Source organism: Nannospalax galili, unplaced genomic scaffold, assembly GCF_000622305.1.
Source record: "Nannospalax galili isolate Female #2095 unplaced genomic scaffold, S.galili_v1.0 scaffold123, whole genome shotgun sequence".
NCBI classification, from domain to species: Eukaryota; Metazoa; Chordata; class Mammalia; order Rodentia; family Spalacidae; genus Nannospalax; species Nannospalax galili.
Genome location: NW_008350332.1, coordinates 564,341 through 588,632, shown reverse-complemented (window position 1 = coordinate 588,632; position 24,292 = coordinate 564,341). Strand labels below are relative to the sequence as shown.

The window sequence follows — 24,292 nt, the reverse complement described above, 5'->3', positions numbered from 1 at the left end:
ACATCTCATTCCAGCTGGAGTTTAGACCACTGAACAGACAAGAAATGCTCCCCAAAGCTTACCTGTTCTACTAACAGGCTGGAGAGGGTTTCAGAAGGTTGGCTTTTTCTGCATGACGACCTCTTGTCATCCATGTTTTTGTGTGGCATTAGAGCATGTCCTTTAAGACCATGCATTTTGTGGTTGGAGACCAACCCACAAATATTAATGCATCGCTTCTCACTGAGGAGGTGCCATGACAATCTGACGGCTTAGCATAACAAATGGAAGGAAAAAGACATACGAGAAGAGCAGCCACTGATCGCCTACCAGTTCATTTGGCTGATGGATCATGGCAAGAAGTCGCAGAACAATTTTTAAAAGTCACACATATCAATGAAAAATGGTTCCGTAATATTGCTGAACTGAGACTTTGCAAAACTGAAGAAATGGCCTGGTTTCATGTCACAGAAGTTAACCAAACAAAGCAGTGTGTGAATGTGTGTGCAGGGTAAAAATTTAAATTCTTCTTCAGTCATGTCTAGGAATGTAAAGAACAAAGAAAATGGAAGGTGAAGGGAGGAAAGACATTAACAAAGAGCTATTTGGTTTGTGGAGGACATATTCCCTGCATATCAACAGACACATTCATTAATTTTTTTAAATGATAGTAGAAAAGTTGCTTTTCTTTTTTTTAAAAAAGAAGTCATTTATGAGACTGTTTTGAGTCATGAAAATTGAAATAATACCATTAATCTTGTTTTATTATTTCATCATGAGTTAAGCAGATTCTTGTGAGCTTTATGAAAAACTAGCCCAGCTGTTTTAGGAAAATGTTCTACGTGCCATGTGCTCCTAGCCCAAAATGCAAACTTATAAAATCATCAATGGAGCAGTGATCCTCTCTGGTAGGCATGGTCTCCACTTGGATATCCATGGTGACATCATCCTCTCTACCCTTACTCTGACCCTGTGATGTACCTCACTGAGGAACTCAAGAGAGAAGAGAGAAATTGCCTCCAGCTACTGGGAGGATACCCCCCATGCTCCTTTCCCCACTGCCATCTCAAAAAAGCTGCCTGTCTTTCGGTTCAGGGGGAACCTCTCCATGGGGGCTGAGGACTGTACTGCACCCCCCTCCAAATCTTCTCAAGTACTTTGCCCTAGTTATGTTTTCTGTGCTTTAATCCACTAAGAAGGGATGGGGAGATGACTCAGTGCATAAAGTGCTTGGCTACATAAGCATAAGGACCTGAGTTCACCCCAGCACCCAAGTAAAAGCCAGGTGTAGCAGTGTACACTTGTGATCCCAGTCCTGGGGAGGCAGCCAGACAGCCTAGCTGAATTGGCAAGCTCTAGGTTCGATAAGAAACTCTGTCTCAAAATATAAGGTGGGAAGTGATTGAGGAAGACATCTGAAGGTGACTTCTGGCCTCCACATGCGCACACATATTTATGCGTGCACGCATGCGCACAAAGGCATACACACACATACACAATCAATCAGTTTTAAAAAACAGTAACTCAAGTGAGATCACTTATGCTTATAATCCTACTGCTAAGGAGGTAGAGATAGGTGGATTTCGGGGGTTCACTGGCCACCCAAACTAGGCTAATCAGTGAGTTCCAAGCCAGTGAGACCCTGCCTCAAATAAACAAGGTGGACATGCACCTACTCCCCAACACCAAAATAAATAAATAAATCAAAGCAAATAACACGGGTTCCTAAAACATCCTGCCTGTGGCCTCCCCTGGTTCTTCCCAGTGCCATCCTTCCTAGCATTTCCAGTGACTCACACTCAGGACCTCAAAGCCAGATAACTGCTCTGTATTAAAGGTTCATCCAATTGCCTCAAAAGGGACAAAAACTGAACCTAGACACAGTCCAACTCAGGATTTTCCTTCTAAGACAGTCTCCTTCAGTGTCTGTGCCTGTGTGGTCACTAAGACCCCTGTAGTTATGGAGGATTGCATCCCTGGGGTCATCTTTGACAGCACTGATCCTTTGTTGCTATAGCAACCCGCCTGTCCTGTTAGCTTCACTCTGAAGCTTCTTTCTTCCCTTCCTTCCCACCGTGTGCTCTTCTACAGCTACTCAGAACTGTCTTACTTCTTCCTCAACTTTGCTCACTATTCCGTATGACTGCCAGAGCCATGGGATACAAATAAAATAGATAAAAAGTATTTTAAGATACATTAAGCAATTATTTTAAAAGTATTTTATTTATTATTTTTGTTTTATGTGTATGTGTGTTGCCTGAATGTGTGTAAGTGCACCTGTGTCATGCAATGCCCACGGAAGTCAGAAGAAAGCATAGGACTCTCCTGGAACAGGCATTAGCTGCCATGTGGGTGCTTGGGAATCAAACTCGGGTCCTTTGTAAGAGCAGCTAGTGCTCTTAACTACTGAGTCATCTCTTCTTAACTGTGTTTTTAAGTCTTTTTTTTTTTTTTTTGTCTTTTGAGACAGGGTCTCAAGGTAACCCAGGTTGGCCTCAAACTCCCTTCACCAAGGATGAGCTTGAAATCCTGATCCTCCCACCTTTGCTTCTCTAGTGCTGGGATGTAACCCAGTCATGCCTGGTTTTTGTGGGTTGCTGGGTTAGAACCCAGACCTTGTGAGTGCTAGGCAAACCAAATGAGCTACAACAGCAGTCCAGTTTTGAGGTCTTGACTGGCTATTTTAATCATTGTTTTACTGATCTTTCAACATTCCTTAACGTTTTAGTTCCTTTTCCACATGGGTCTATGGTTAGATTTTAAGGCATAGTCACTTCCCTGTTTGGATTGCTCAAGTTAAGTTTTAAAGACCATTCTATTTAAATATATCCCTTTGGGAAATTTGAATGTATTCTATCCAATGGTATTTTTAATTTGCTTGCTGAGAGTTTCTGTTCATTGTTTTTATTCTGCTAATTTAGAGATAATTCACCTGGGTGTAGTGGGGCACAGTTTGTAATCCCAGCCCTTAGACACTGCCTTGCTCTCATGCTCCCCCCTGCAAAAAAAGTCTGTTCTTTCAGATGATATACAGTTTTCAAATTCTAGCCCCAAACTCTACCACCAGCAAAGGATTCAAGGCAGACCTCTCTGTCTTTATCTTGTTAAGGAATACACTGGGTTATGCACACTTTGCCATTCTGTTTTGCAATTTTAGAAAGTATCATAAGTTTCTACAATACCTAAAGAAACAGAAACTAAAGATTCACCTATTCGTTTTTCTTCTTCTCTCAATACAAATTAAGGCAATAGCTATAACTGTTCCCTAAAAGACAATACCTTTTGCATGATCTTGTATGACAGTCATTTTGACAGAAGTACCATTTTAAAGGAAATTGTTTTAAATAATAACCTCTCCTCCTTTTTTCCCCCTTTAAGACAGCGTCTTATGTAACCCAGGTTTAAAATCCTGATCCTCCTGCCTCCGATCTCAGAGTGTTGGGATTGGTTGTAAATTCCAAACTTTAATCTTTTCCAAGTTTGTAGTCTTCCATATTTCCATTTCAGATGTTGGCTAACTCCTACTAAGAATGCCTTGTCTGATTGCTTTTCTAAAATCCATAGGGTTGACCTTTAAAAATATAAAACACAAAACAAAACCTCAACATTACCTACTTCATTTTTGAACTACACTCTGATCCCCATATTGCACCAATCTGAAGCTGGTGGTTCAAATGGCCCTCTGGGAGCAGTGGATTTCGTTTCTGACAAATTCACGTGGCTTGAGGAAAAGAGCAGGGCGTTTACACCCAGCTGCTTCTTAATGGTGAGCCCAGGTTCCAACTCTGCTCAGATAGGCTGCTCTGTTTTGCAGCAGCCCCTGAGCCTGGGTACTGACCCCACTGATGGCCTCTGCCCCACCCTCTGCTAGGACAGCAGATTGATGACTCACCCCACAGGTGGAGCCTGGCGCTATCTCCTCTGAAGATCTATGATATCAAAAAGAGGGATGTGTGCCTGAGACCAAAATAAAATCCAGCTAGGAATACTGCCAAATTCTTCCTCTGTCTCACACTTACTCTTCTATAATGCCGGTCTGTCTCCCTCAGTGGAGAACTGCAGAAATATGAAACTGACCCTTTCTTTACTTAGTGGAATCCCATGGCATAGGAAGAGGCTTAGTGGGACAGTTTGCCTGTACTACCACAATAGCTGGCAATTATCAATTACCATGGCCTGTCTCCATTTCATAGCACCCACTGTGGAAACCGAGGCGTCTAGGAAAGCCGCAGATAAGTTCAGCCGGGGAAAATCACAGGCAGAGCTTAAGTACGTCTCTCCCACAGTGCATAGGGCATGCCTTACCAGTTGGAGGAGGCTGGCAAGAGTGCTCTGCGGCTGACCCAGAAAGCCAGGCTTTCACTGCGTTTTGTCCACTGAGAAGCCCTTCCTCCCTTTTTTGCTTGGGGGACAAGTGTGGGGAGGGAACTGTCCCTCCCAGAGCGCTACACTGTGGCTTTAGCTGTTGACCTGGCTCCTCTAGGTTGAGAAATGCACGCTCAGTGGGGAAAGGGGAAGAGAGGTTAGAAGCGGTTTTTCAAAAACAACCCCTCTTCAAGTTTCCCGTGTGTGCCCCCTAGCTCACCCGAACCAGCCACAGACAGGTTAAATCGGGCTGACCCTGGACAAGCGGGGCTGCTGGGCTTCCTCGGAAGGAGGCGGGTATCCGAGTTTCCGCTCCTCTCGCCTGGCTTCCCTTTTCTGTCCGCTCGCCAGGTCCTGAGAGGCGCCGGTCCCTCGGACTCCAGGGCAGAGGTGGCTCCGGTCGCCCAGTCTGAGACTTGCAAGGCGCAGCTGGAATTGGCAGCGCTGCACCGGGCGCCAGGCGCTGGCAAGCGGGGACGCGCGTACGCGGTGGCCGAGTGCCAGGGTTGTCTCTGGCCGCTCACACACGCCCAGCTCTGCGTGGGGGCGGCTGGCGGCCCCCCCTCTTGCCTGCAGTGAGCCGGCGCCCCGGGACTGCCCCTTTCCGTGGACCCAGGCATTAGGCTCCCGGCCTCTGGGCGTGCCCTTCCCACCCGTGTCTCCCAGGAGCGGAGGACGGAGGCGGGGGCAAGCGGCGACCAGGGGAGGCGCTCGGAACCCGACCCGCGCCGGGCGACCCGGGAGCTGTGCCTCGGCCTTTGCAACCTGGAGGCGGGGCACTAGGGACACGAGCGGGAAAGATTTGACCCGCAGCAAACCAGCATCCCGCGTGGGCGCCCTGCGTGCAGCCACGCGCGCAGCCTTGAGGCTGAGCACAGAGTCCCGGCCTGGGGCTTGCGCGCCCGGGGCGTCCTTTCTCCCTGCCTGACCCTAGTTCTTCTGCCAAAACCTTTGACCAAAGTCTCCTTGCCAACATTCCTAAATCTTTGCCAGCCTTTGCACCAGGTAGAAGTCAGGCTCTGCGATGGCAGCGTGTTTATAAATGTCACTTCCCAGAAGGCGTATGACCTTTTTCACCTACCCCACCAGATCCTTCCGAGGGTGTTCCAGGGCGCCGAGCCCTGTTAAGTAAGAGCCTGATTTTTGGTTGCAACCTGTTTGTTAAAGTCTCTGGGTTGCCCTTGCTATTCATGAGCATTCGCCGCCTGCCGAGGTTCCTCCGAATGCCCTTGGAACTGGACTGGGACCAGGGAGAGGAGAGGGCAGGGAGACCCAGTGGACGCCGCCTTGTTTGATGGTGCAAGGTGATGAGGGCCAGAAGTTGGAGGTCCGATGGGCACAATTTTCTGTGGCCTGGAGCAGGTACTATGAGGCCCTTGCGTGATCAGCCCGACACCTCCACCTCCGGCCCTCGCCAGTCTATTCCTTCCCTCGGGGTGCACGGAACCCACAGCCGGACCCCTAATTCCGAGTGCCTGGAGCACCTGGGGTGCTGCAAGGCTGGCCGGGTTTGGCGGCGGCTGCCCCCTAGCTGAGAGACTCGCCACCACCCATCCCTGCGGTTTCATGTGCCCCCAAAAGATAGGGCACCAAATCTCGGGGAACAATGCAGCCAGCAGCGCCGAGGGGCACACAGCCGCGCACCCTAACGCCTGCCGGGGAGGCGGTGCGGGACTGCTGCCGGGTTCTGCCGGCCAGGGAGGTCTGACTCCGATTTACGTGGCAGTGACACCGCGGCTGTCCTCTGGGCTCTGCTGAGCGTCTCCCACTTCAGCCAGGCTTTCTCTCCCTGGCCTAAGTCTCACTCCGAGGCCCAGGGGCGTCCGGCTGCTTCCCACTAGGAGCCTCAGACTAGCACTTGGGGAGCGGGAAGGGGGGGCTGGCCACGCGATCCTCGCCGCTGCAGGCGCGGGTCCCCTGAGACCTGGAGTTCCGGGAAGCAGCAGCCACCTTCTGGGCGCTCCGCACTCCTCGGTTCCGGGATCCTCGCCTCCTGGAGCCGCCTAGTTCAGCCTCGGGGTGCAGAGGAGCACGCCGAGGTAGGCTAGCGGGACCCTGTGGCTGGCACCACTTGCGATGCGGCTCCCGCACGCACGCGTCCAAGCGCCCAGAGCTCAGAGCCCCCCCCCCCCCCCCCCCACACACACACTCCTGTATCGCCGTCCTTTCCCCGGAGAATCCCGGCAGGGTCGAGCCGGGTATAGTGACCAGGAGAGCACTCGGAGGGAAACTCGGGTCTCCCGGTCTCCAGCCAGGCAATCACTGGCTGGGCTGTGCGGGGAGGGGGCGGGAGGAGGCGAGGGAAGGGCTCGGAAGGGAGGGGAGGCCGAGGGGAGGCGGGGTGCTGGTGGAGAAAGTCCTCGCTCTCCCGCTCATCTTTTCATTGCTGGCTCTTTCCTTCCCGCAGACAGCCCGGACCTCCCCTGGGCGCCAGCTCCTCGGCTCCAACCCGTCCAGAATCAAGCCGGATTTTTTTTTTTTTTTTTGGAAATTGGCTTTGTTGTGTTGCCCCCCCCCCCCCCCCCTGTTTTTTTTTTTTTTTTGGAAATTGGCTTTGTTGTGTTGCCCCCCCCCCCCCCCCCTTTTTTTTTTTTTTTTTCTTGCTGAGACATGGCCCGGGCAGTGGCTCCTGGAAGAGGAACAAGTGTGGGAAAAGGGAGAGGAAACCGGAGCTAAATGACAGGATGCAGGCGACTTGAGACACAAAAAGAGACGCGCTTCTTTCGGATTCAGGCATTTGCCTTTCAGCTTTCCTTCCCCGCCAAGACCCGTTGAGGATTTTACGGCTCTTAGGAGGGCTTGGAGCGTTTCGGATTGTTAAGATTCGGGTTTGCTGGGCTTTTCTCCCCGAGATCTCCTCCGGCCTCAGCTGCCTGGGAAATCGGCTCCGAGGAGCAGGATGGAGAGGGGGCTGCCGCTGCTGTGCGCCGCGCTCGCCCTCGCCCTAGCCAGGGCCAGCGCTTTCCGCAGCGGTAAGTGACAGGCGGAGGCGCGAGCTACGAGCCTGGGCTGCGGGATCCCCACGAAGGACCGCACGGTCCCCGCCTGGGATGGGCTTCCCGCCCCAGCCTCGGGACGCGCGCACAGCAGCCGGGCGCAGGAAACTTGCCTGCGCGAGAAACACAGAAGTCAGGAGTCTGGGCAGGAGGACCGCAAGCCCTCGGCTCTGGCTCAAGTCGGTTGCTGGCTGTGGGGTTCTCCTGCCTCTTTCCAAGGCAGAGCGCCTACCTTCCCAGATCAGCACACCAATTATCTTAATAATGTTTCCTCCCAGAGGCAATTAGATGAGACTCCTTTTCAAAAATCTGATGGCTGCTGAGAGTTAATGAACACTTCACCAGGAGGACTTCCTGGTTTTCCTTGCAGCTGCCCTACTCGGTTTCCTCTGGTGGGCGACGCTGAGAGATAGCGGTCTGTCTTGGCGGTCGCTGGAACTCTCTTCCCCCGCCTTTGTAAACGGTCCCGGAGTATGAATGAAAGTTGTAGAGTCAATAAAGGAATATGATCTATTTAATGTAACCAATATATCTGAGAATTTCTAGCCCGAGTGCAGCTTCGAGTTGGCTTTTAAAACCACTTACTGTTAAGCAATGAAAGGCAGTCCTGGGTATAAACAGTCCCGCGGACCTAAATAGTGTGTTTTAAAATGGGATCTGGTGCAAGCATGTTCGACTTCCCCTGGAAAGGTGCTGAAGGCTAGGCATGCGCTGCTCTGAACAGTAAATCTTCAGCAATTATTATTAACTAATGGCCAAATATTTACTTTTGTCTGGCTTAGATTTCAATCAAAGTAATTAGGAGGAAAGAACATCCACTACTTATTGCGGTGTATTGTTTTAATAAAGGAGGCCAGTGCAGGCCCCTACCAGGAAGAATTTAAATCACTCCTTTATGATGGAAGTTAATCTCCTTAATGTGCTTTCTCCAGATTTTGTGATTTGAGGGATATATCTCCCCCAACAGGTACCAAGCAGTGTTTTTGAAAGATATGCAGAATTTTTGTGGACATGGCTGGAACTCAATTTATTAATGAATCTGAGTTGGCGGTGTCTTTCTATATATACTCTGGCAGGGAAGCCAAACACTCAAAAAAATCATGAATGTGGAGTTCAATTTATTAATGAACCTGAGTTAATGGTGTGCTTCTTTCTATATTCTGGCAGGGGATAAAACAGCATTCTCCGCCAACCAAAGAAGCTCAAGTGGTTAGACTTTAAGATTTAAGTCCTTCAGACTCTGAAGTTAGAACCCTGGTGGGGTACCCACAGGAAGTTAGAACCCTGGTGGGGTACCCACAGGATGTATGTGACAGCTAGTATGAAGAGCACTCAGATTTGGGGTTCAGAATTTCAGAATGACAGACACACACACACACACACACACACACACACACTCCTTAATATCCTTGGCAGAAATCTGGGGAATGCTAGGTGTGGGATTCAGTCCGCTTGAATAGCTAAAGCCGTGTTGCTATGCTTGAACTGATCAGGGCCAGCACAAGCCTCTGTAAGCCTGCAAGTCCTCTTAAAACCATGTCCACCTCCTCCCAGTTAGTGTCTACTAAATTAATTCATTAACCTTATTTAGTACTAATGGTCCAGAGTCATTAGGAATTGCTCTCTCCTAATCAAGTGTTAGAGAGACTGAGCAGAACATGGGAGTCGAGCAGTCCACATTATCTTATTACACTGTCACTTTCTCAGAAGTCATAGATTAAAGCGCTCTGGTGTGGTACCAAGCCCACCTCGCTGTCTTCTGAAGTGACTGTCTGGCAACTGTTTTATTTCACTCTCCTAACAGATGCCAGACCCTGCCATGATGGCTGCACAGAGCTGGAGGGACTTAATGAGCTGCGGTCACTCTCCAAGTTTTCTGCCCATATAAAATACTGCTCAAGCCTCCATAGTATTGCACCACGGAGCTGCTAGCATCATTAGCTGAGATTCTGAGTGTTGGTTGCAACATCATTTCTTTTCAAAGACCTAAAGCTTTTTAAAAGCCAATGGGAAGAGAATCTGTGAGCTCACGTCCATCTAGGAAACAGCTAGAAACATCTAGCAATTGGAGAAAACAGCATAGTTTATATTGTCTTCTTTTTAATTTATGGGAAATGACTTCTGTAATGCATGTAGCTTTATGCATTTTTGATGTGTACTTCATCTTTCATTTCCATTTGACCTGGTTTTCCTGTAATAAAATTCCGTAGATTTATAAATTCATGCTGAGAGCAAAGAATGTGTTTCTCTTTCCACAGGGAATCTATTAGATGTAATATTAAAATCTGTATATACCATTATTGGATGTTTGTGATTGATAGGCTTATATATTTCACTGCTTCATACTTGTTCTTCTTACATAGTTTATACACCAAATTTTTATTGCCTAAAATTAAGCATCACTACACAAGCTGGCATTGTGGGCTGAGGCTCACCAGTGTGAGACTCATAATAGAAAGTGACAGTAGGGCTCTATGCCGAATAGTAAGTCAGATTTATTTGGTTTATTTGGTTGTCAGGGTCACATCAGTATTTGAGGTTTTGTTGTTGTTGTTGTTGTTGTTGTTGTTGTTGTTATTGTTGTTCTTGTGGTTTGTTTCTCAGCAAAGGCTCCAAACTAGATAATTCCCCTTTCCCGGAATGTGAAAATGTGGCTCGCCATGTGTAATACCCAGACTTCAGGCTGGGGCTTCCCCTAACATTTAGTAATTAGAATTAATGCTGTGTGGCTATTTATTTTTCTTTCTGCCCCATTGCTTTGATCTAGTCGCCAAGGCTGAGTGACTTGGCTAGGTAAAGCAGAATTCTTTCTGCTTCGCTAACTGCACTTTGTTCACTGTTGATTTGGGTCTCAAAAGCAGAGATAACTCAAAATCACTTAGATTTGTGAGCAGATAAAACAACAAAAGGAGGTTAGGCTTCAAGCCAATCAAAGTCCTGGAAGACAATTCTCACTGGTCAATGACACAGACCAGGCATATCTTCAAAAAGCAACTTGCAGGGAATGCAATAGCATCTTCTAGTCATCTTCCACTTAGAACTGCTGCTTAATGTGATTACACTTCTTGGAGGATAATTATGTCTAGCAGAAACTCCCAAGGGGCTGTGTTAACATCAATTGAGGGGATTTAATGTTTTTAATGCTAGAAGACCTTTTTCTTGGGAAGGAACTTTGGGGGGGATGGGAGAGCCGTCTCAGATCTCAGTAGGCTTTCTGTGGAAGCCACCCTCTTTAAGATCAAAGAGTGTTCCTTGGTGGTGTGGTGTTCTTGATTTAGGTGACACCAGAAAGACTTGCGGGGACTTTTTGGAGTTCCCCTTAAAAAGATATATAATTATAATGTTTGTTAATTAGCAATATGTATCTAAAGCTAGAAGACTACTGGTTGTGGGGGAAAGATCAGGGCTAAAATGCTGGGTTTTTTGTTACAGATAAATGTGGTGGAACTATCAAAATCGAGACCCCAGGGTACCTTACATCCCCTGGTTACCCTCATTCTTACCATCCCAGTGAGAAGTGTGAATGGCTGATCCAGGCTCCGGAACCCTACCAGAGAATCATGATCAACTTCAACCCGCACTTCGATTTGGAAGACAGAGACTGCAAGTAAGTGAGAACGAGTTTGAACAGGGCGCCACAGCACCATCTAGTGGCGGCAAGTGTCTATGCGGTGCCGTGTTAGGACCTGAAGGGGTCCCAAGCTAGACCAGATCAAGTGTCAAGAGTATGAAAATCAAGTCAGAAGCGATTAAGTTTGTCTCACTAGGAAAACTATCCTTAAATGCGTTCGCTTGTCTTCTTTGTGTTAACACTTTTGGTTTTGGAAATCTCTTGTTAAGAAATATGTGGTGTGTGGTTCTTTCTGGAAAGGTTTTTGAAAAAAACAAACAAACTAGAAAGCAGAACTCTTGCTTGTGTTTTCTTAAATATTGTAGATCACCAATGTACTTTATCCACTGATTGTTAGGTTTGGTGTTTTTTAAACAGATATGTTGCTAGTTTTATGATTTCAGAACTGTGTTTCTCACGCCTGCAGTTGTAACTCAGTGGTAGAGGGCCCGCCTAGAATGCTTAAGGCCCTGGATTTCACCCAGAAATCCTCTCCAAAAGATTGCATTTCTCTTACTGAGTTTGACAGAATTGGCACAGAACAGAAATAAAGTATTTAGAGCATATTAGATCATGATTTGTGGTTGTTTGTTTGTTTGAGACAGGGTCTCACTGTGTAGCCCTGGGTGACCTGAATTCGCCTACATAGACGAGGATGGCCTCCCAAATTACAGGCATGCGCCAACACAGCTGACTTAAAGGAGAATTTTTAAAATATTGGATTAATGATTAAGAGGTTTATGAAAATGCTAGAAAATAATTGTTGGAGTGCATGAGTGCAATGGGAATGTAGGTATAAATCAGGTTTGCATTCATCTTCCTTGCTTGGCTGTCTCTTTCTACTTGGAGTTACTAAACACTAGTCTATGTCAGGTTTCATTATCATGAAGCTGTTTTACTGTGGAGATCATCTAAATGATGCCTCCCCCTTTACTTGAAAAGCCTTGTGTATAGGGGTGGAATTGCTGCCTTTGCGTTGTCTGGGGTGGACACTGAGATCTTTGTAGCTCATCTCTTTCCACACCCTGCATCACCTCTTTGTGTCTTGTCCACGTGATCCCATTCTGCAGCACTGAAAGGAGTTTCCACTTTGAACCTGAATATTGATTTTTTTTGTGAGACGCACACACACACACACACACAAACTATTAAAAAGGAGATGATATTTAAATCTCAATTCTAAAATGTTTCTCAGGAACTAACATGTTTTATGAGTTTTGGAATGGGTCAATTTTGCTACTTCCTTTGAATGTAACCATGTTGCTACCATGTTCAATGGTCAGGCTATTCTATTCTATTCCTTTTAGAGAACAGAACTCTTTGAAAATGTTCCCACTTGTAGGAAGGATTCAGAAACCTGTTGAGTTTGTGGTGGGAAACAGCTTTCCACCATCAGGGTAGTGAGGTGTCTGTTTCATTTAACATTTTTGTGCCTAGCAAATTAGCAGAAATCCATAGACCGATGCTGGGTTTCTGAATAGTCAGCAACTATTACAATGCGGTGAAATTATGCTGATTCCAGTCTAATTCGTATTCTGTGATTCAGAAGTCCTGGGTTTTGTGTTGACTTTTAAATCTTTTGTAGAGCTAATAATATGTTCCAGCAACTGCAAGAAAACAAGGAGTTCTTTTCTGGAGGTGCTGAGGACCAAGCCCAGGTCTCATGCATGCTGGGCAAGCACTGTAACTTCTTGCTCCATCCCTAGCTTGTTAGTGTTCTTTATGATGGTGTTTACAGTGCTAATTATGTAGACAACTTGGACACTTATGATATTTCTTGTTTCTCAGTTTTTGATAATGCTTAAATTGGTATTTTTCAAGAGACTCTGATAATGCATGGTCAAATAATAATATTATACCCCCAAAATGGTATTCTTAGATTTCATTAAACTCATGTTTACTGATTTCTGATCAAGAAGTCATAACATGTAAATGTGTGAACGAATTAAGAGCTCAGAATGAATGATCACTAGTAATTAGCAGTGGTATGCTGATAAACATTAGCAACCAGCTTTTGGGAGGGGTGAGTCAGGTCTTGATTTTTAACATTTGCCTATTTCCACTGTGTAAATATTGTACTGTGGCCAGTTTCCAACTATCTGTATGATGCTACCACCCACAGACTTGCAGAGGGATGTGTGTTCAGCAGTGGTCCTCAGAGCAGGTACAAAGCTGGGCCCAGCACACTGCAATAGAAGTTGGGAAGGAAACTGATTGATAAACTTATGTTCGGTACTCATGGTATCTGATGAATGGGAAAACTTACATCATTATTTGGCATATAATGCAGTAGGATAGGTTATGTTGGGATTGGAGGAACATCTTTTTAGTCCATTTCCTTTAAAAAAAAAAAATCAGAGGCTGGCAAGATGTCACAGTTAGTAAATGCTCTTGCTGCCAAGATTGATGACCGGAGTTCCATCCTTAGGACCCAGAGGGCAGAAGGAAAGAAACTACTTCCAGAAGTTGTCCCTAGGCCTCATTGTGTGCACCATGGGATGCATGCACCCACACACCCACACCCACACAATAAATAAACAAATAAATAAATAAACAAATAAATAAATGTAACGAAAATGTTTTGGCGACAATCAGATAAAGGATGATCATAATTTACTGAAAGGCGATTTGAATGTTATCAGAGCAAGATAAGAAAGTGATATTTCTGGGGTTGGGGAGAGGGCTCAGTCAGTCAGGGGCCTATGCAAGCATGAGGACCTGAGTTCGGATCCTCAGCACCCACACAATAATCAAAACACAGTTATGTAATTCCAGCACTGGAGAGGCAGAGACTGGAGGAACCCTGGGGCTCACCGGCCAGTCTAGCAAAATAGCGGAGCTCCAGGTTCAGTGAGAGACCCTGTCTCAAAGAATAAGGTGGAAAGTGATTAAGGAAGACACCGGACATCAGCCTCTGGCCTCCACATGCACGTACACATGTACATGCAAACCCACATGCACAAGTACACAAACACAAATTTAAAAAAAAAATGGGGCTACAGGAAGACCCTGTCTCAAAAAGACCAAAAAAAAAAAAACCCAAAGATTGTTTCTAAAAGAATCATATGGTAGTAGTGTGATAGGGGATGAGGGACTCTTGTTTGTGAAATTTTGTTTGCTGCAGAATAAAGTGATCTTTTTTCACAACCCTGGCTTGGATTCCTGGAAGGAACCACATCCTAACCAGCATTGAAAGGCTGATGGATTCCACCTAATGAAGTATAGGAACTTGTGCTCCTGGAAGACATCTTTGTGCCACATTCTGGTGTTGCTACCTGAGCCTCTTAGCAGTGAAAATTCTCAAAAAGATACAGGGAGACCAACTGAAGACATCACCTTCACTGTCTTTCCAGATCCAGCATGACTTCTGGTCACTATTGAAGGGGACAATTAGAACTATTCAATAACAACACGTACAGAATCATAGTCTCAAAACATTACAGATTATCAGAATTCTCAGGGAAAGTAGAATGCACAGACACTCTTTACAAAACATGTTTCAGATATAAAACTGTTTTATTGTTTTGTTTTTGCAATTTTTATTATGATACTTACAAAACTAAGTTCATTATATCACCTCAGAGAGCTGGGAAACTTTCAACCATTACTTCTTTTAAGAACTGGCTGTTTGTAGGGCACAGTGGCACATACCTGCAATTCCAGCACTCAGGAGTTCAAGGTCAACCTCAGCTACATTCCAAGTTTGAGATTAACTTTGGCTACCTGAGACCCTGTCTCAAAAACAACAAACCAGTTTTATGTTCATCTTATTTGAGATAATTGATATTTTTCCTTGCTTCAGCACTAGTATATGGCTAATGACAATAAAAATTGCTTCTTGTGTTGATGATGTTAGGTTAGTGGTGGAATAAAATGAGGTCATAGAGCTGAAATCGTTTGAAAGGTTCAAAGCTCTCCACCAATACACTATTATCATGGTTGTGATATCAGTAATTTGGTTATTGTTAGAACATTTGAAAATATGAAAGTAAACATATGTCAAACTAAATTTATTGATCCCATAATGGGCTGATTCTCATATAAAACAGCCTGCATTTTTTCTTGAAATTGCCAGTATTTGTACAGCCAACTTTCACCATGAGAAAGCTCAAGAAATCAATTTCTTGTAACACTGGCTGTAGAGAAATGTCTTTGAGACTCGAGGAAGCAATTTTTCTTTGCTAAGGTGAAGGTCTGGATACTTACTTAGACTAACCAATCAGTTCAGCAGGGAAAAATCTTTTGTATTTATATTTACATTATTTTATTTGAAGTTATGTAGAAATAATCGCCATCTAGCTATGACAATACAGGATATTTTCATGTGAATAATGCTAAGAGAGACTGGCTCAGTTCATACATAAGTCAACTGCTGACTTTACAAAGTAAGGATTAGGTTTTCACAGTGGTTGGAATGAGGGGGCAGGTTTCCTTGGGAAATATGAATGTGTAAGTGATTGCTGAGACTTTTAACATGCAGCAGTCTGTGTAGATGCTACCGTTCAATTGGGTTCATTACACATAAGCAGCAAAACCACTGTAATATGACCCCTTCCATTCTTTTATTGAACAAGGTGTGGTGTAAATCAATCAATGAACAGAACAGCGGAGCATCTGTTTTGCAAGGTTAAAAGAGGCTAGGATTTCCAGCTGGATGTTCTTCTGTTGATGTAAGAGAACACACTAGAATGTTCTAAGAGGAGATAGTGTTGAGGAGATGCATGTTTGAGAAGTGTTAAAGTACCTTTAAAAGTAGATCAGCTGAACATTTCTCAAGAACTAGTCATTGTGCATTGAAAATGGTTTTCACTATTTATGTTGAACTAGTTAGAACTTTTTCCACCAAAAATTTCTTTCAATGGTAAGGCAGATATCTTGACTCTCATAAAACTTTATTTCTGTATAATAAACAAGAATGCCATTGATGGAGCAGTTAGGATTTATGAAACTTTTCCGGCTTCCCAGCCACGCAAGCCATCAGCATGATAATTTATAATGGTTTGTGACAAATACTGCCGGGCCGAGAGGTGTGTGGTTACATTCAGATCAGATGTCTTCATCTAGGGAGCAATAAAAATTTCACAGACATTGGGTTAAAAACATTAAGAAAATAAATGTGAAGCTGCAGGGGGGAAAAGCCTATGAAGAGGTGGGGAGAAAGCCAGGCGTAGGGCCCTGACGGATGGGACCCCCACTCAGTGCGATTTCCTATCATGGCACAGATGCCTTCCTGTCTGTAACCCGTTTGCTGCGTTCTCAGCCTCACCAGCAACAGGCAAGTGTTTCTCAGTTTGGGTTATCCAAAGGGATAGTTCACTTCTGTAGCTTCATGTGAAGTTGAATCACAGTGAAATTATAGTTAAGAAGAGACGATCATCAAATCTGGGGGTTTTGATGGACTGAATCACACATTGTTTCCTTCTTGCTGCTTTTTAAAATCTCGAGATGTTTGCAAGCTAACCAGTCCCGATCTCATTTACTTTCTAGAATACAAATTTCACTTACTGAGACTCAATCTGCCCTTAGTTTCATAAATATGACTATTTCTGTAAAGTTAAATTTCACAATTTAACAATGATAATTTAGTCACTTATTGACTAGTTTAGAGGCTATAAGTCCAATTTTTGTTTCCTTGAGCAGCATTTTCTGATTTGCTCCTCTTTTCATTTTTCATTAATTTTGATTTTTTAAAATTCTACGTTAAAAACTAATTTCTTGAGATATTTGTATGTGTGTTTGTGTGTATGTGTTTCTACATGTGTGTTTATGAATGTATGTGTGTGTTCGTGTGTATGCATTTGTGTGTGTATGTGTATGTTCATGTATATGTGGTCTGTGTTTATCAGTTTTATGGAAAACAGTGTTTTAAGTCAAAATATTTTTCTACTTTTTTTTTTTTTCGGTCTTTTTGAGTCAGGTGTGCGCCACCACGCCCGGCTCTACTTTCTATCTGAAATATAAAAGTATATGTACTTTTAATTAGAATATAATACATATCTAGAGAAACACACAACTTAAGTGTACCAGTTGATTAAGATCTCCAAGACAGAAATAAGTAGTCCCTGCTTCCTGAAGCTCCCTGATGTCTACGTTCAGTCACTGACCTTTGCCCTTGAGGGGAACTGCTGTCCCAACTCATGTGATGCCATTTTTGCCAGTTTCAAAATCTCACAAAACGAAAGCCTAGTAAGAAGTTTTTGTACTTCGTTCTGAGTAGCTCCTATGAAAGTCTTTGGAACATAGATAGAAACACATGCTGTTCCCCTCTGACAAGGAGCCCTGTCCTGCCCTCTCTCCTGGAGAGTGTCTTGTCTGTGTTTAATATACAAACAGATACATTATGAAAAATTCAAAGTCTTCAGTCTGGACTTGCTTTCAGTGCAAAGTGAATTCAGAAAACTCTTCTGTTTGTTTGGGGGCTGGGGGAGGAGCACAGGCACATGTGTGCATGTGCCTGTGCAGGTAAGAGGTCACCGTTTGTTGGTGCCTTCCTCAATGATTCTCTACCTTAGTTTTTGAGCCAGGATCTCTCTTATTGAACCTGGAGCTTCCCAGTTTGACTAGACTGACCAGCCAGTGAGTAAGCTCTAGTGATCCTCCTGTCTCCCCTTCCCTAGCACAGGGATTATATGCCCAGCTTTCTACGTGGGTGATGGGTATTGAACTTGGGCCCTCAAGTTTGTAGAGAAAACACTTTACCAACTGAGCCATGTCTCCAGCCCCTCTTCCCTCATCTTACGGATCATCTTCTCACTTCAGGTTTTGAACACGGGTGACTTTTCAGAACTGTACAGGCAATGTGAGGATGCCATCACCAAGCTCAGTTTAGTTAAACTACTTAGAAAATAGAAATGAGCCATTTGGGGCAGCTGTTGTCCAGTACAGCTGTTACTACCCACAGGTAACTTTCTACTTCTTCCTTTTGATTTTTTACTGCATTTGCACTGATGTAGTTTGAACAAAGCCCCATGTAGTTAATTAATAAAAATATTTTCTTTTTGATTCTTTAGTATAAACACTTGATGGTGATGAGTTTTGAGTATGATGAGGTAGCTTTGTCTTAGACATGTACATAATTTCAAAAATGCAACACCCGGGCTAGGAAGGTGGCTCAGTGGATAAGGTGCTTGCTCTACAAATGCAAGAACTGAATTTGATCTCTAGAACCTGGTAAAAATGCCGAGTAGTGGCACACACTTGTAATCCCAGTACTGGGGAAATAGAGACAGGCAGGTTGTTGGGGGTCCCTGGCTAGCCAGAATAGCCCAGATTAATGAGTTTAGTGAGAGACCCTGTCTTAAGGAAATAAGGCAGAGAGGATAGAGAAGGACCTGAGATGACCTCCTCTGTCTCCTGCGTGTGCACATGGCCATGCACACCTGCACACACACACATATACACACAATTAGATAAATAAATAAGGTAGAGAACGATTGAGGAAAACACTTGAAGTCGAACCTCTGGCCTTCGTATGTACATGGACATGTGTATACAAAAATAACTCCTATGAGAAGCTAAAGGAGAAGCAACCTTGAAGTTTTATCACACTGAATCAACAGTTTATGGTATTCTCAACCAGAGTTCTCTTTGGAGCCCAGGCACTTGAGAATGGACTGAGGCAGACATGTATGCCAGCCTCATGTGTGTTCCCAGCCCATCCTTTCCATCATACAAACCCTGGAAGGTACAGGCATACTGTCATGGCTTAGCAGAAGTGCACACAAACACATGTACACAAAGAGGAGGCTGAAAGGTAAAGTTGAGTAATTGCAGTTGTCTGCTCATCAAGGCTGATAATTAGTCCTAAAGAAAAGATGAGATTAGTGGTCAGATCAGGTTCCAAATGCCTCTTAATTGGGCGTTTCTCATCAGTCCTAATTGTGGCAGGCAGTGACTTAGCAGTTCTAGCACCTCACAGGGACAGGCATCTGGCTAGCCTGGGTTCGACTGGACTATGTCTAGAATCTAGGTCAGTCAGTGCTGTCGTATGGCTGAAATGATGCAGATGATCCACAGATAGCCCAGAAAACAGCGTCTGTCTACTCACAATGACTACATTCTTCAGACAAGCAGAGGCAAACAAACCACCAATCATCTCTTGGCTCCTAGCCACTCAATTGCTTAGAAAAGTTCAAGTTCACTGAGGAAAACACTGGCCTTGTAACATGCCCCCCATCAAGTCTGGGTCTGTATTACTGCATCTCATTTGCTCAACCTGGCTTTTATCTCTCTCTTTTAATTAATTAAATCATTAATGTGTGTGTGTGTGTGTGTGTGTGTGTGTGTGTGTGTGTGTGTGTTCATATGTGTATGAGTACAGGTCAACTTTAGGTGATTTCCTTGATCAGTCTCCACTTAATTTTTCGAGTCAGGGTCTCTTGCTGAACCTGGAGCTGACTGATGCTGATCACCCTGCCCCAGTATTAGGGCTACAGATTCACTCGACTGTGCCAGGCTTTTTACATTGGTACTGGGAATCTGAACTCAGGTCCTCATGCTTGCAGAGTAAGCACTTTACCCATTGAGCCATCTCCCCAGGCCTCTCCTTTAATTTAAATAACCACAGAAGATTTGGAAAGAACAACGATGGCCGATTCCGACAGTTGCATCCAGAGTATGTGCCCCTTAGGGTGCTGGACACATGACCTCACTTCTTACCGTCACTTCCATTTTAACACCACAGCCCTGAAGTTTGAGAAACATAAATTGAATGTCCAAGTGCTCACCTGTTGCACCAAAATTCTGTCCACCATTTTGACAGAAGGCACATTTGGGTGTGCCTTGTGAATTAGAAACTTCTGAAATGTTGCCAGCTGTTTCCTTCTGTGAGCCCATAAATATAAACCAAATAGTTTAGAGGAAGGATTTAGCTTTTAAACCCACTGCTCAGATTAAGTAAGCACTTGTGAAGCCTGTAGAGAGAGCCAGTTGGCTCTTTCCCACTCAGCCAAAAGTGATCTTCAGTTGGAGATGGAGATCCTGGTAGAGAGTGTCTAATTTCTGGTGCCTTTGGTTGATGGCCTGGCATGGCTGGAGTCTGTACTACTGGTTAAAAGGATGTTCCAGGTACCAGATATACCCAGCATGTATTCTCAAGCCCAGAGTAAGAAAGCCTTCCCAAAACTGCCTATTTACTTCACCTCAGGCAAATATCAGGAAAGCTCCCCATCATCCTGCGTTCACAGTACGTTCATACTTGTATTTGGCATTGTGGCTCTTAAGGGGGAATGTTGGCCTAGACAGACAAGAGGAGTGCTTTCTGAGAAAAAACAGATGCTGCAAAGTATTTTGTTGTTATCTGGATAGATACTTTGTACAAACAGCCAAACCAGGACTGAGGTGATTACTGTGGCCTTGGTGAAGAGCTGGCCTGTCGTGGGAGAGCTTCCAGTTCCTGCCTGAAAGAGGATGCCAAATGTCTCATTCTCCAAAATCTTAAATTTCCTCAGGCCAGGCAGAGATGGCCAAGGCCAATGACTCCAAGTCAGAATTGCAAGCTCTCCTCTGATTCCCATCAACAGATACTAGAAACAGGGAAGCTGCTCTGTAAGAGCCGAGCTTAAGGAAAACATTGCAATGAAACCAGGAAGTTCGGTCTTAGAAAAGTCAATCTAAAACTTTCAGAAGTATTCAGTTCCCAGTTTTAAATGATAAAAATTCACTCTTGACACAAAGATAAGACAGCCATACAGAGCTCCACAAACTTGGTGACACTTAGGCTCACTTGGTGTTTATAAGGTGTGGTGGTATTCCTTCTTAGGTAAGATGGGAAAAGTGGATTTTTTTTTCTAAATGTGGTTATAGGAAAAGACAATTAGAATGAATGAAATTTGAATTTTTGGATGGATTCATTCTTTTGGAAAAATGGTAGCCCATAAAAATGACAAATCCCAGTGAATCGGACAGTCTGCGCTCTCCCTAGTTTAGTACTGATTTACACTTCTGGTCTGAAATCCCTCTCTGGAGGTGCCTATCTCTAGCTGCATGCTTACTGTTTGTGTCCACACATGGGTGACGAACTCCACAAAGGCAGAACCCATGTTCTGCACCTGTCTCCACCCTCCACACCCCAGCGCAGAATGCTCTGTCCGCTCCAGTACTAGTGCCATTCATTTTTTGTTTAAATGAAAATCTGGTATCTGAAAAGTAAATAAGAAATTCCGCTTCCCTGGGCAGTGTAGGGTTCACAGCCGTGTGGAGAACAGATAGGATGAATTCCACACGGGGTGGAAGGGGCAGCTTTGATAACTTCTCAAGTGATATTCAGTCTGAAGATGACATTTTTGCAGGGACTTGTGGCAGCTGCGCCCAGATATTGAGATGGGAGCTGTGTTTGTGCACCTAGATAATCTGGCCCTGCCCACAGGGCCCCAGCTTGCTCAGATTGAGCAGATGTAGATGTTTATAACCCCTGGACAAGACAGCAGAAAGGCAGCACTCTGTAGCTGGCAGAGAGTCTGGGTCGGCACTGCCTCCCCAACTGTATGGAGGAGGAGTCTTCCCCCCAACAACCACCACTCCCCTTTCCTTCTTCCTTTCTCTCTCTCTCTATTCCTTTCTTTCTTTCTTTTTCCCAGAAAGTTCTTTTGCATTTTAAGCTTTCTCCTAATGCTAAGTTCTTTGTCCATGGCTAGGGACTGTGCTGAGCAACACAGAGGATATGCTGGTTCAGTCCTCAAGACACATCCCTCAGCTGTCTCACATCAAGTGTGATGTGTGTGCAGGTTCATTACTGTGAGCTGGGGATTTCTGATTGCCAGGGGACTGTGTTCACAGCTCCCTGTGAGGAAGGACTCTGGTGAGAATTGAGGCCAAGGGTTATAATTGCCCCTCTGCCATTCATTCCCATCTGTGAGACAGGAGATGGTTCATATGGGCTGGGTCCCAATTATATGTGAATGGCATGATTATAACACAGTTAGAAACTCTGCTTGGCAGTTTCGCCCAGTGCGACTGGGAAGATAAAACAATGGACCAAGTTGTATACCTCAAGGTCTGGATGAGGACACCATATGGACATAGCTTTCTTCATCTTTAATTTTTAAAAAATTTTAATTACATTTATCTATTTGTGTGTATGGATGTGTTTGTGTGCGTGTGTGCTGTGGCCTGCTTGTGGAGGTCAGAGGCTAGCTTGTGGAGTTGATTCTTACCATGTGGGTTCCAAGGATTGAATTCCGGTCATTAGGCTTGGCAGCATGCACCTTTACCTGCTGAGCCAACTCACCAGCCCCCCAACCCCCGATTATTCTATTATCGCATATTGATTATATGTAATAGTGGGTTTCTTTATGACATTTTCATACATGTATATAATGTATTTTCTCACATTCACCACTGTCATCCCCCAATCAGCCCTCTTCTGCCTTCTACTTAGGTCTTTTTGTGTGTGCATGTGAGACCCAGTGAGCTTCATGAGGGCCTTCTCTTCTGGAAGTGACGCTGCCTTCCTTCCTCCCCTATCTCAGTGCTGATGAGGCAGGCTTTATGAATACAAGACAAATCTGTTAAATAAAGCCTAGGTATGACTCTAGCAGGACGTGCATCCGCAGGTTTTGTTTCCTAAAATAAGTTCAGACTGTAAACAATAACGTCCGCATCCTCAGGAGGAGACACAAATATTTCCACAGGCATGTGCACTGGCAGAGAGACAGCCTCCTGCAAAGCCTGAATCCAGCCCAGGATCATTTCTCCACATTCTTGTAAGACTGTGCTCAGATCAGCCTTCTCAAAACCAGATGGGTGGAGTTGCTAGGATGTCTTGTGAGACATCGTCTCGCTGTGACACACACCTGATGGTAAAAGCCTGAGTGATTCTTTTCCCCTGTGTTCCTGAGGGCTTGGAAGTATGTCTGCCCATTCAGAGAGTGGACCATCCCAGCCTTAAATCCCAAGGCAGAACCCACAACTTGGTGGTCATTGGACGGTGGATGCTTCTCAGCCAATGTGACCAATAGGAGCATCAAAGATTTGCTATCAGTCATTCACAGGAGAGGGCAACTAGGAAGAAACATATTTTAAATGGGGATCTGGCCCATTCACTCCTTTCTTGTTGTAGTTTCCTCCCACCCTGTAACTTGCTACTTCCGGTTTTGTCAGATTTCCCAATGATAAAGGGAGAGTGGAAAAGCATGTTCACAGGGAGGCCCTAGGATAAAGAGAGGGGCCCTATTTCCATCCCTCCTCCCCAGCTCACCCTCATGAACAGCCTTTGAGGACATGAATTATATCAGAAGCCGGTGGAAAGGACTGGGCTCTCTTTCATTTGAAAAGATGCAGGTATGGCTGGTAGCTCAGCAGAAGGAATGTGCTTTCTTTTACTTGTTTTCTTTTTTTATGTGTATGAGCATATTGCCTGTATGTATGTAAGTGTACCCCTGGCAGGAAGTGCCCATGGAGGTCAGAAAAGGGTGTCGGATCCCCTGGAACTGGAGTTACAGATGGTTGTTATCTGCCATGTGGGTGCTGGGAACCAAACCTGGGTCTTCTGCAAGAGCAGTCAGTGCTCTTAACCACTGAGCAATCTCTCCTGCCCCTGGAATATGTTTTCTTTTCTGTTGGACTCTGGTTGGCCTCAATGAGCCAAAAAGACTCTGCAGCACTTCTGTATTCATGAGAGGAAGAACTCTTGGGTCCTGACACCTTCAAACACACATCTGTCTCCTCTGCCTCTCTTTCTCTTCTCATGCCTGGGCACTGGGAGTGCCAGCTGCAACCCAGGGCTTTTCCCTGGTGTCTGCTGATCCAAATGCTATCCTCCTTGACTCCTCAGACTATTGGTTATTACATGGTACTAAGTTCTTTTATGGGTGGGTGTGGAAAGTTGTTCACATGTGGGTGCACATGTGTGCCCTTGTGATTGGGGTCAGAATCAACCTCAAAAACAGTTCCTCAGGTGCCATTCACTCTGTTTATGGAGACAGGGTCTCTGACTGAACTTAGAGCTTGCAGATTAGGCTAGGCTCACTCGCCAGGGAGCCCTGGGGATCCACTTGTCTCCATCTCCCTGGTGCTGGAATTACAAGTGCACACCACCACACCCAGCTTTAAAAACATATATATTTTATTTATGGGGTCAGAATCAACCTCAAAAACAGTTCCTCAGGTGCCATTCACTCTGTTTATGGAGACAGGGTCTCTGACTGAACTTAGAGCTTGCAGATTAGGCTAGGCTCACTCGCCAGGGAGCCCTGGGGATCCACTTGTCTCCATCTCCCTGGTGCTGGAATTACAAGTGCACACCACCACACCCAGCTTTAAAAACATATATATTTTATTTATTATTTATTTTTATTTTATGTGTATGGGTGTATTGCCTGCATGTAGGTAAGTGCACCTGTGT

General features: G+C 44.9%; 2 protein-coding genes across 5 annotated transcripts in view; one reads left to right on the top strand and one right to left on the bottom strand.

Annotated features, from left to right (window-relative positions):
* The window catches only part of LOC115072802, a 62,571-nt gene extending 57,029 nt beyond the window's left edge, over nucleotides 1-5,542 (bottom strand). The window contains exons 1-2 of the mRNA XM_029570664.1: nucleotides 5,426-5,542; nucleotides 4,600-5,274 (exon numbers count right to left, since the gene is read on the bottom strand). Of these exons, the coding sequence (XP_029426524.1) occupies nucleotides 4,600-5,274; nucleotides 5,426-5,542 (792 nt within the window). The remainder of the gene's footprint in view (nucleotides 1-4,599; nucleotides 5,275-5,425) is intronic.
* Nucleotides 5,543-6,920: 1,378 nt separating this feature from the next.
* Nucleotides 6,921-24,292, top strand: part of Nrp1 (neuropilin 1) — a 156,425-nt gene continuing 139,053 nt past the window's right edge. For all 4 annotated transcript variants that reach the window (XM_008847589.2, XM_029570666.1, XM_008847588.2 and 1 more), the window contains exons 1-2: nucleotides 6,921-7,316; nucleotides 10,773-10,947. In XM_008847589.2, the coding sequence (XP_008845811.1) occupies nucleotides 7,244-7,316; nucleotides 10,773-10,947 (248 nt within the window). In that variant the 5' untranslated portion in view covers nucleotides 6,921-7,243. The remainder of the gene's footprint in view (nucleotides 7,317-10,772; nucleotides 10,948-24,292) is intronic.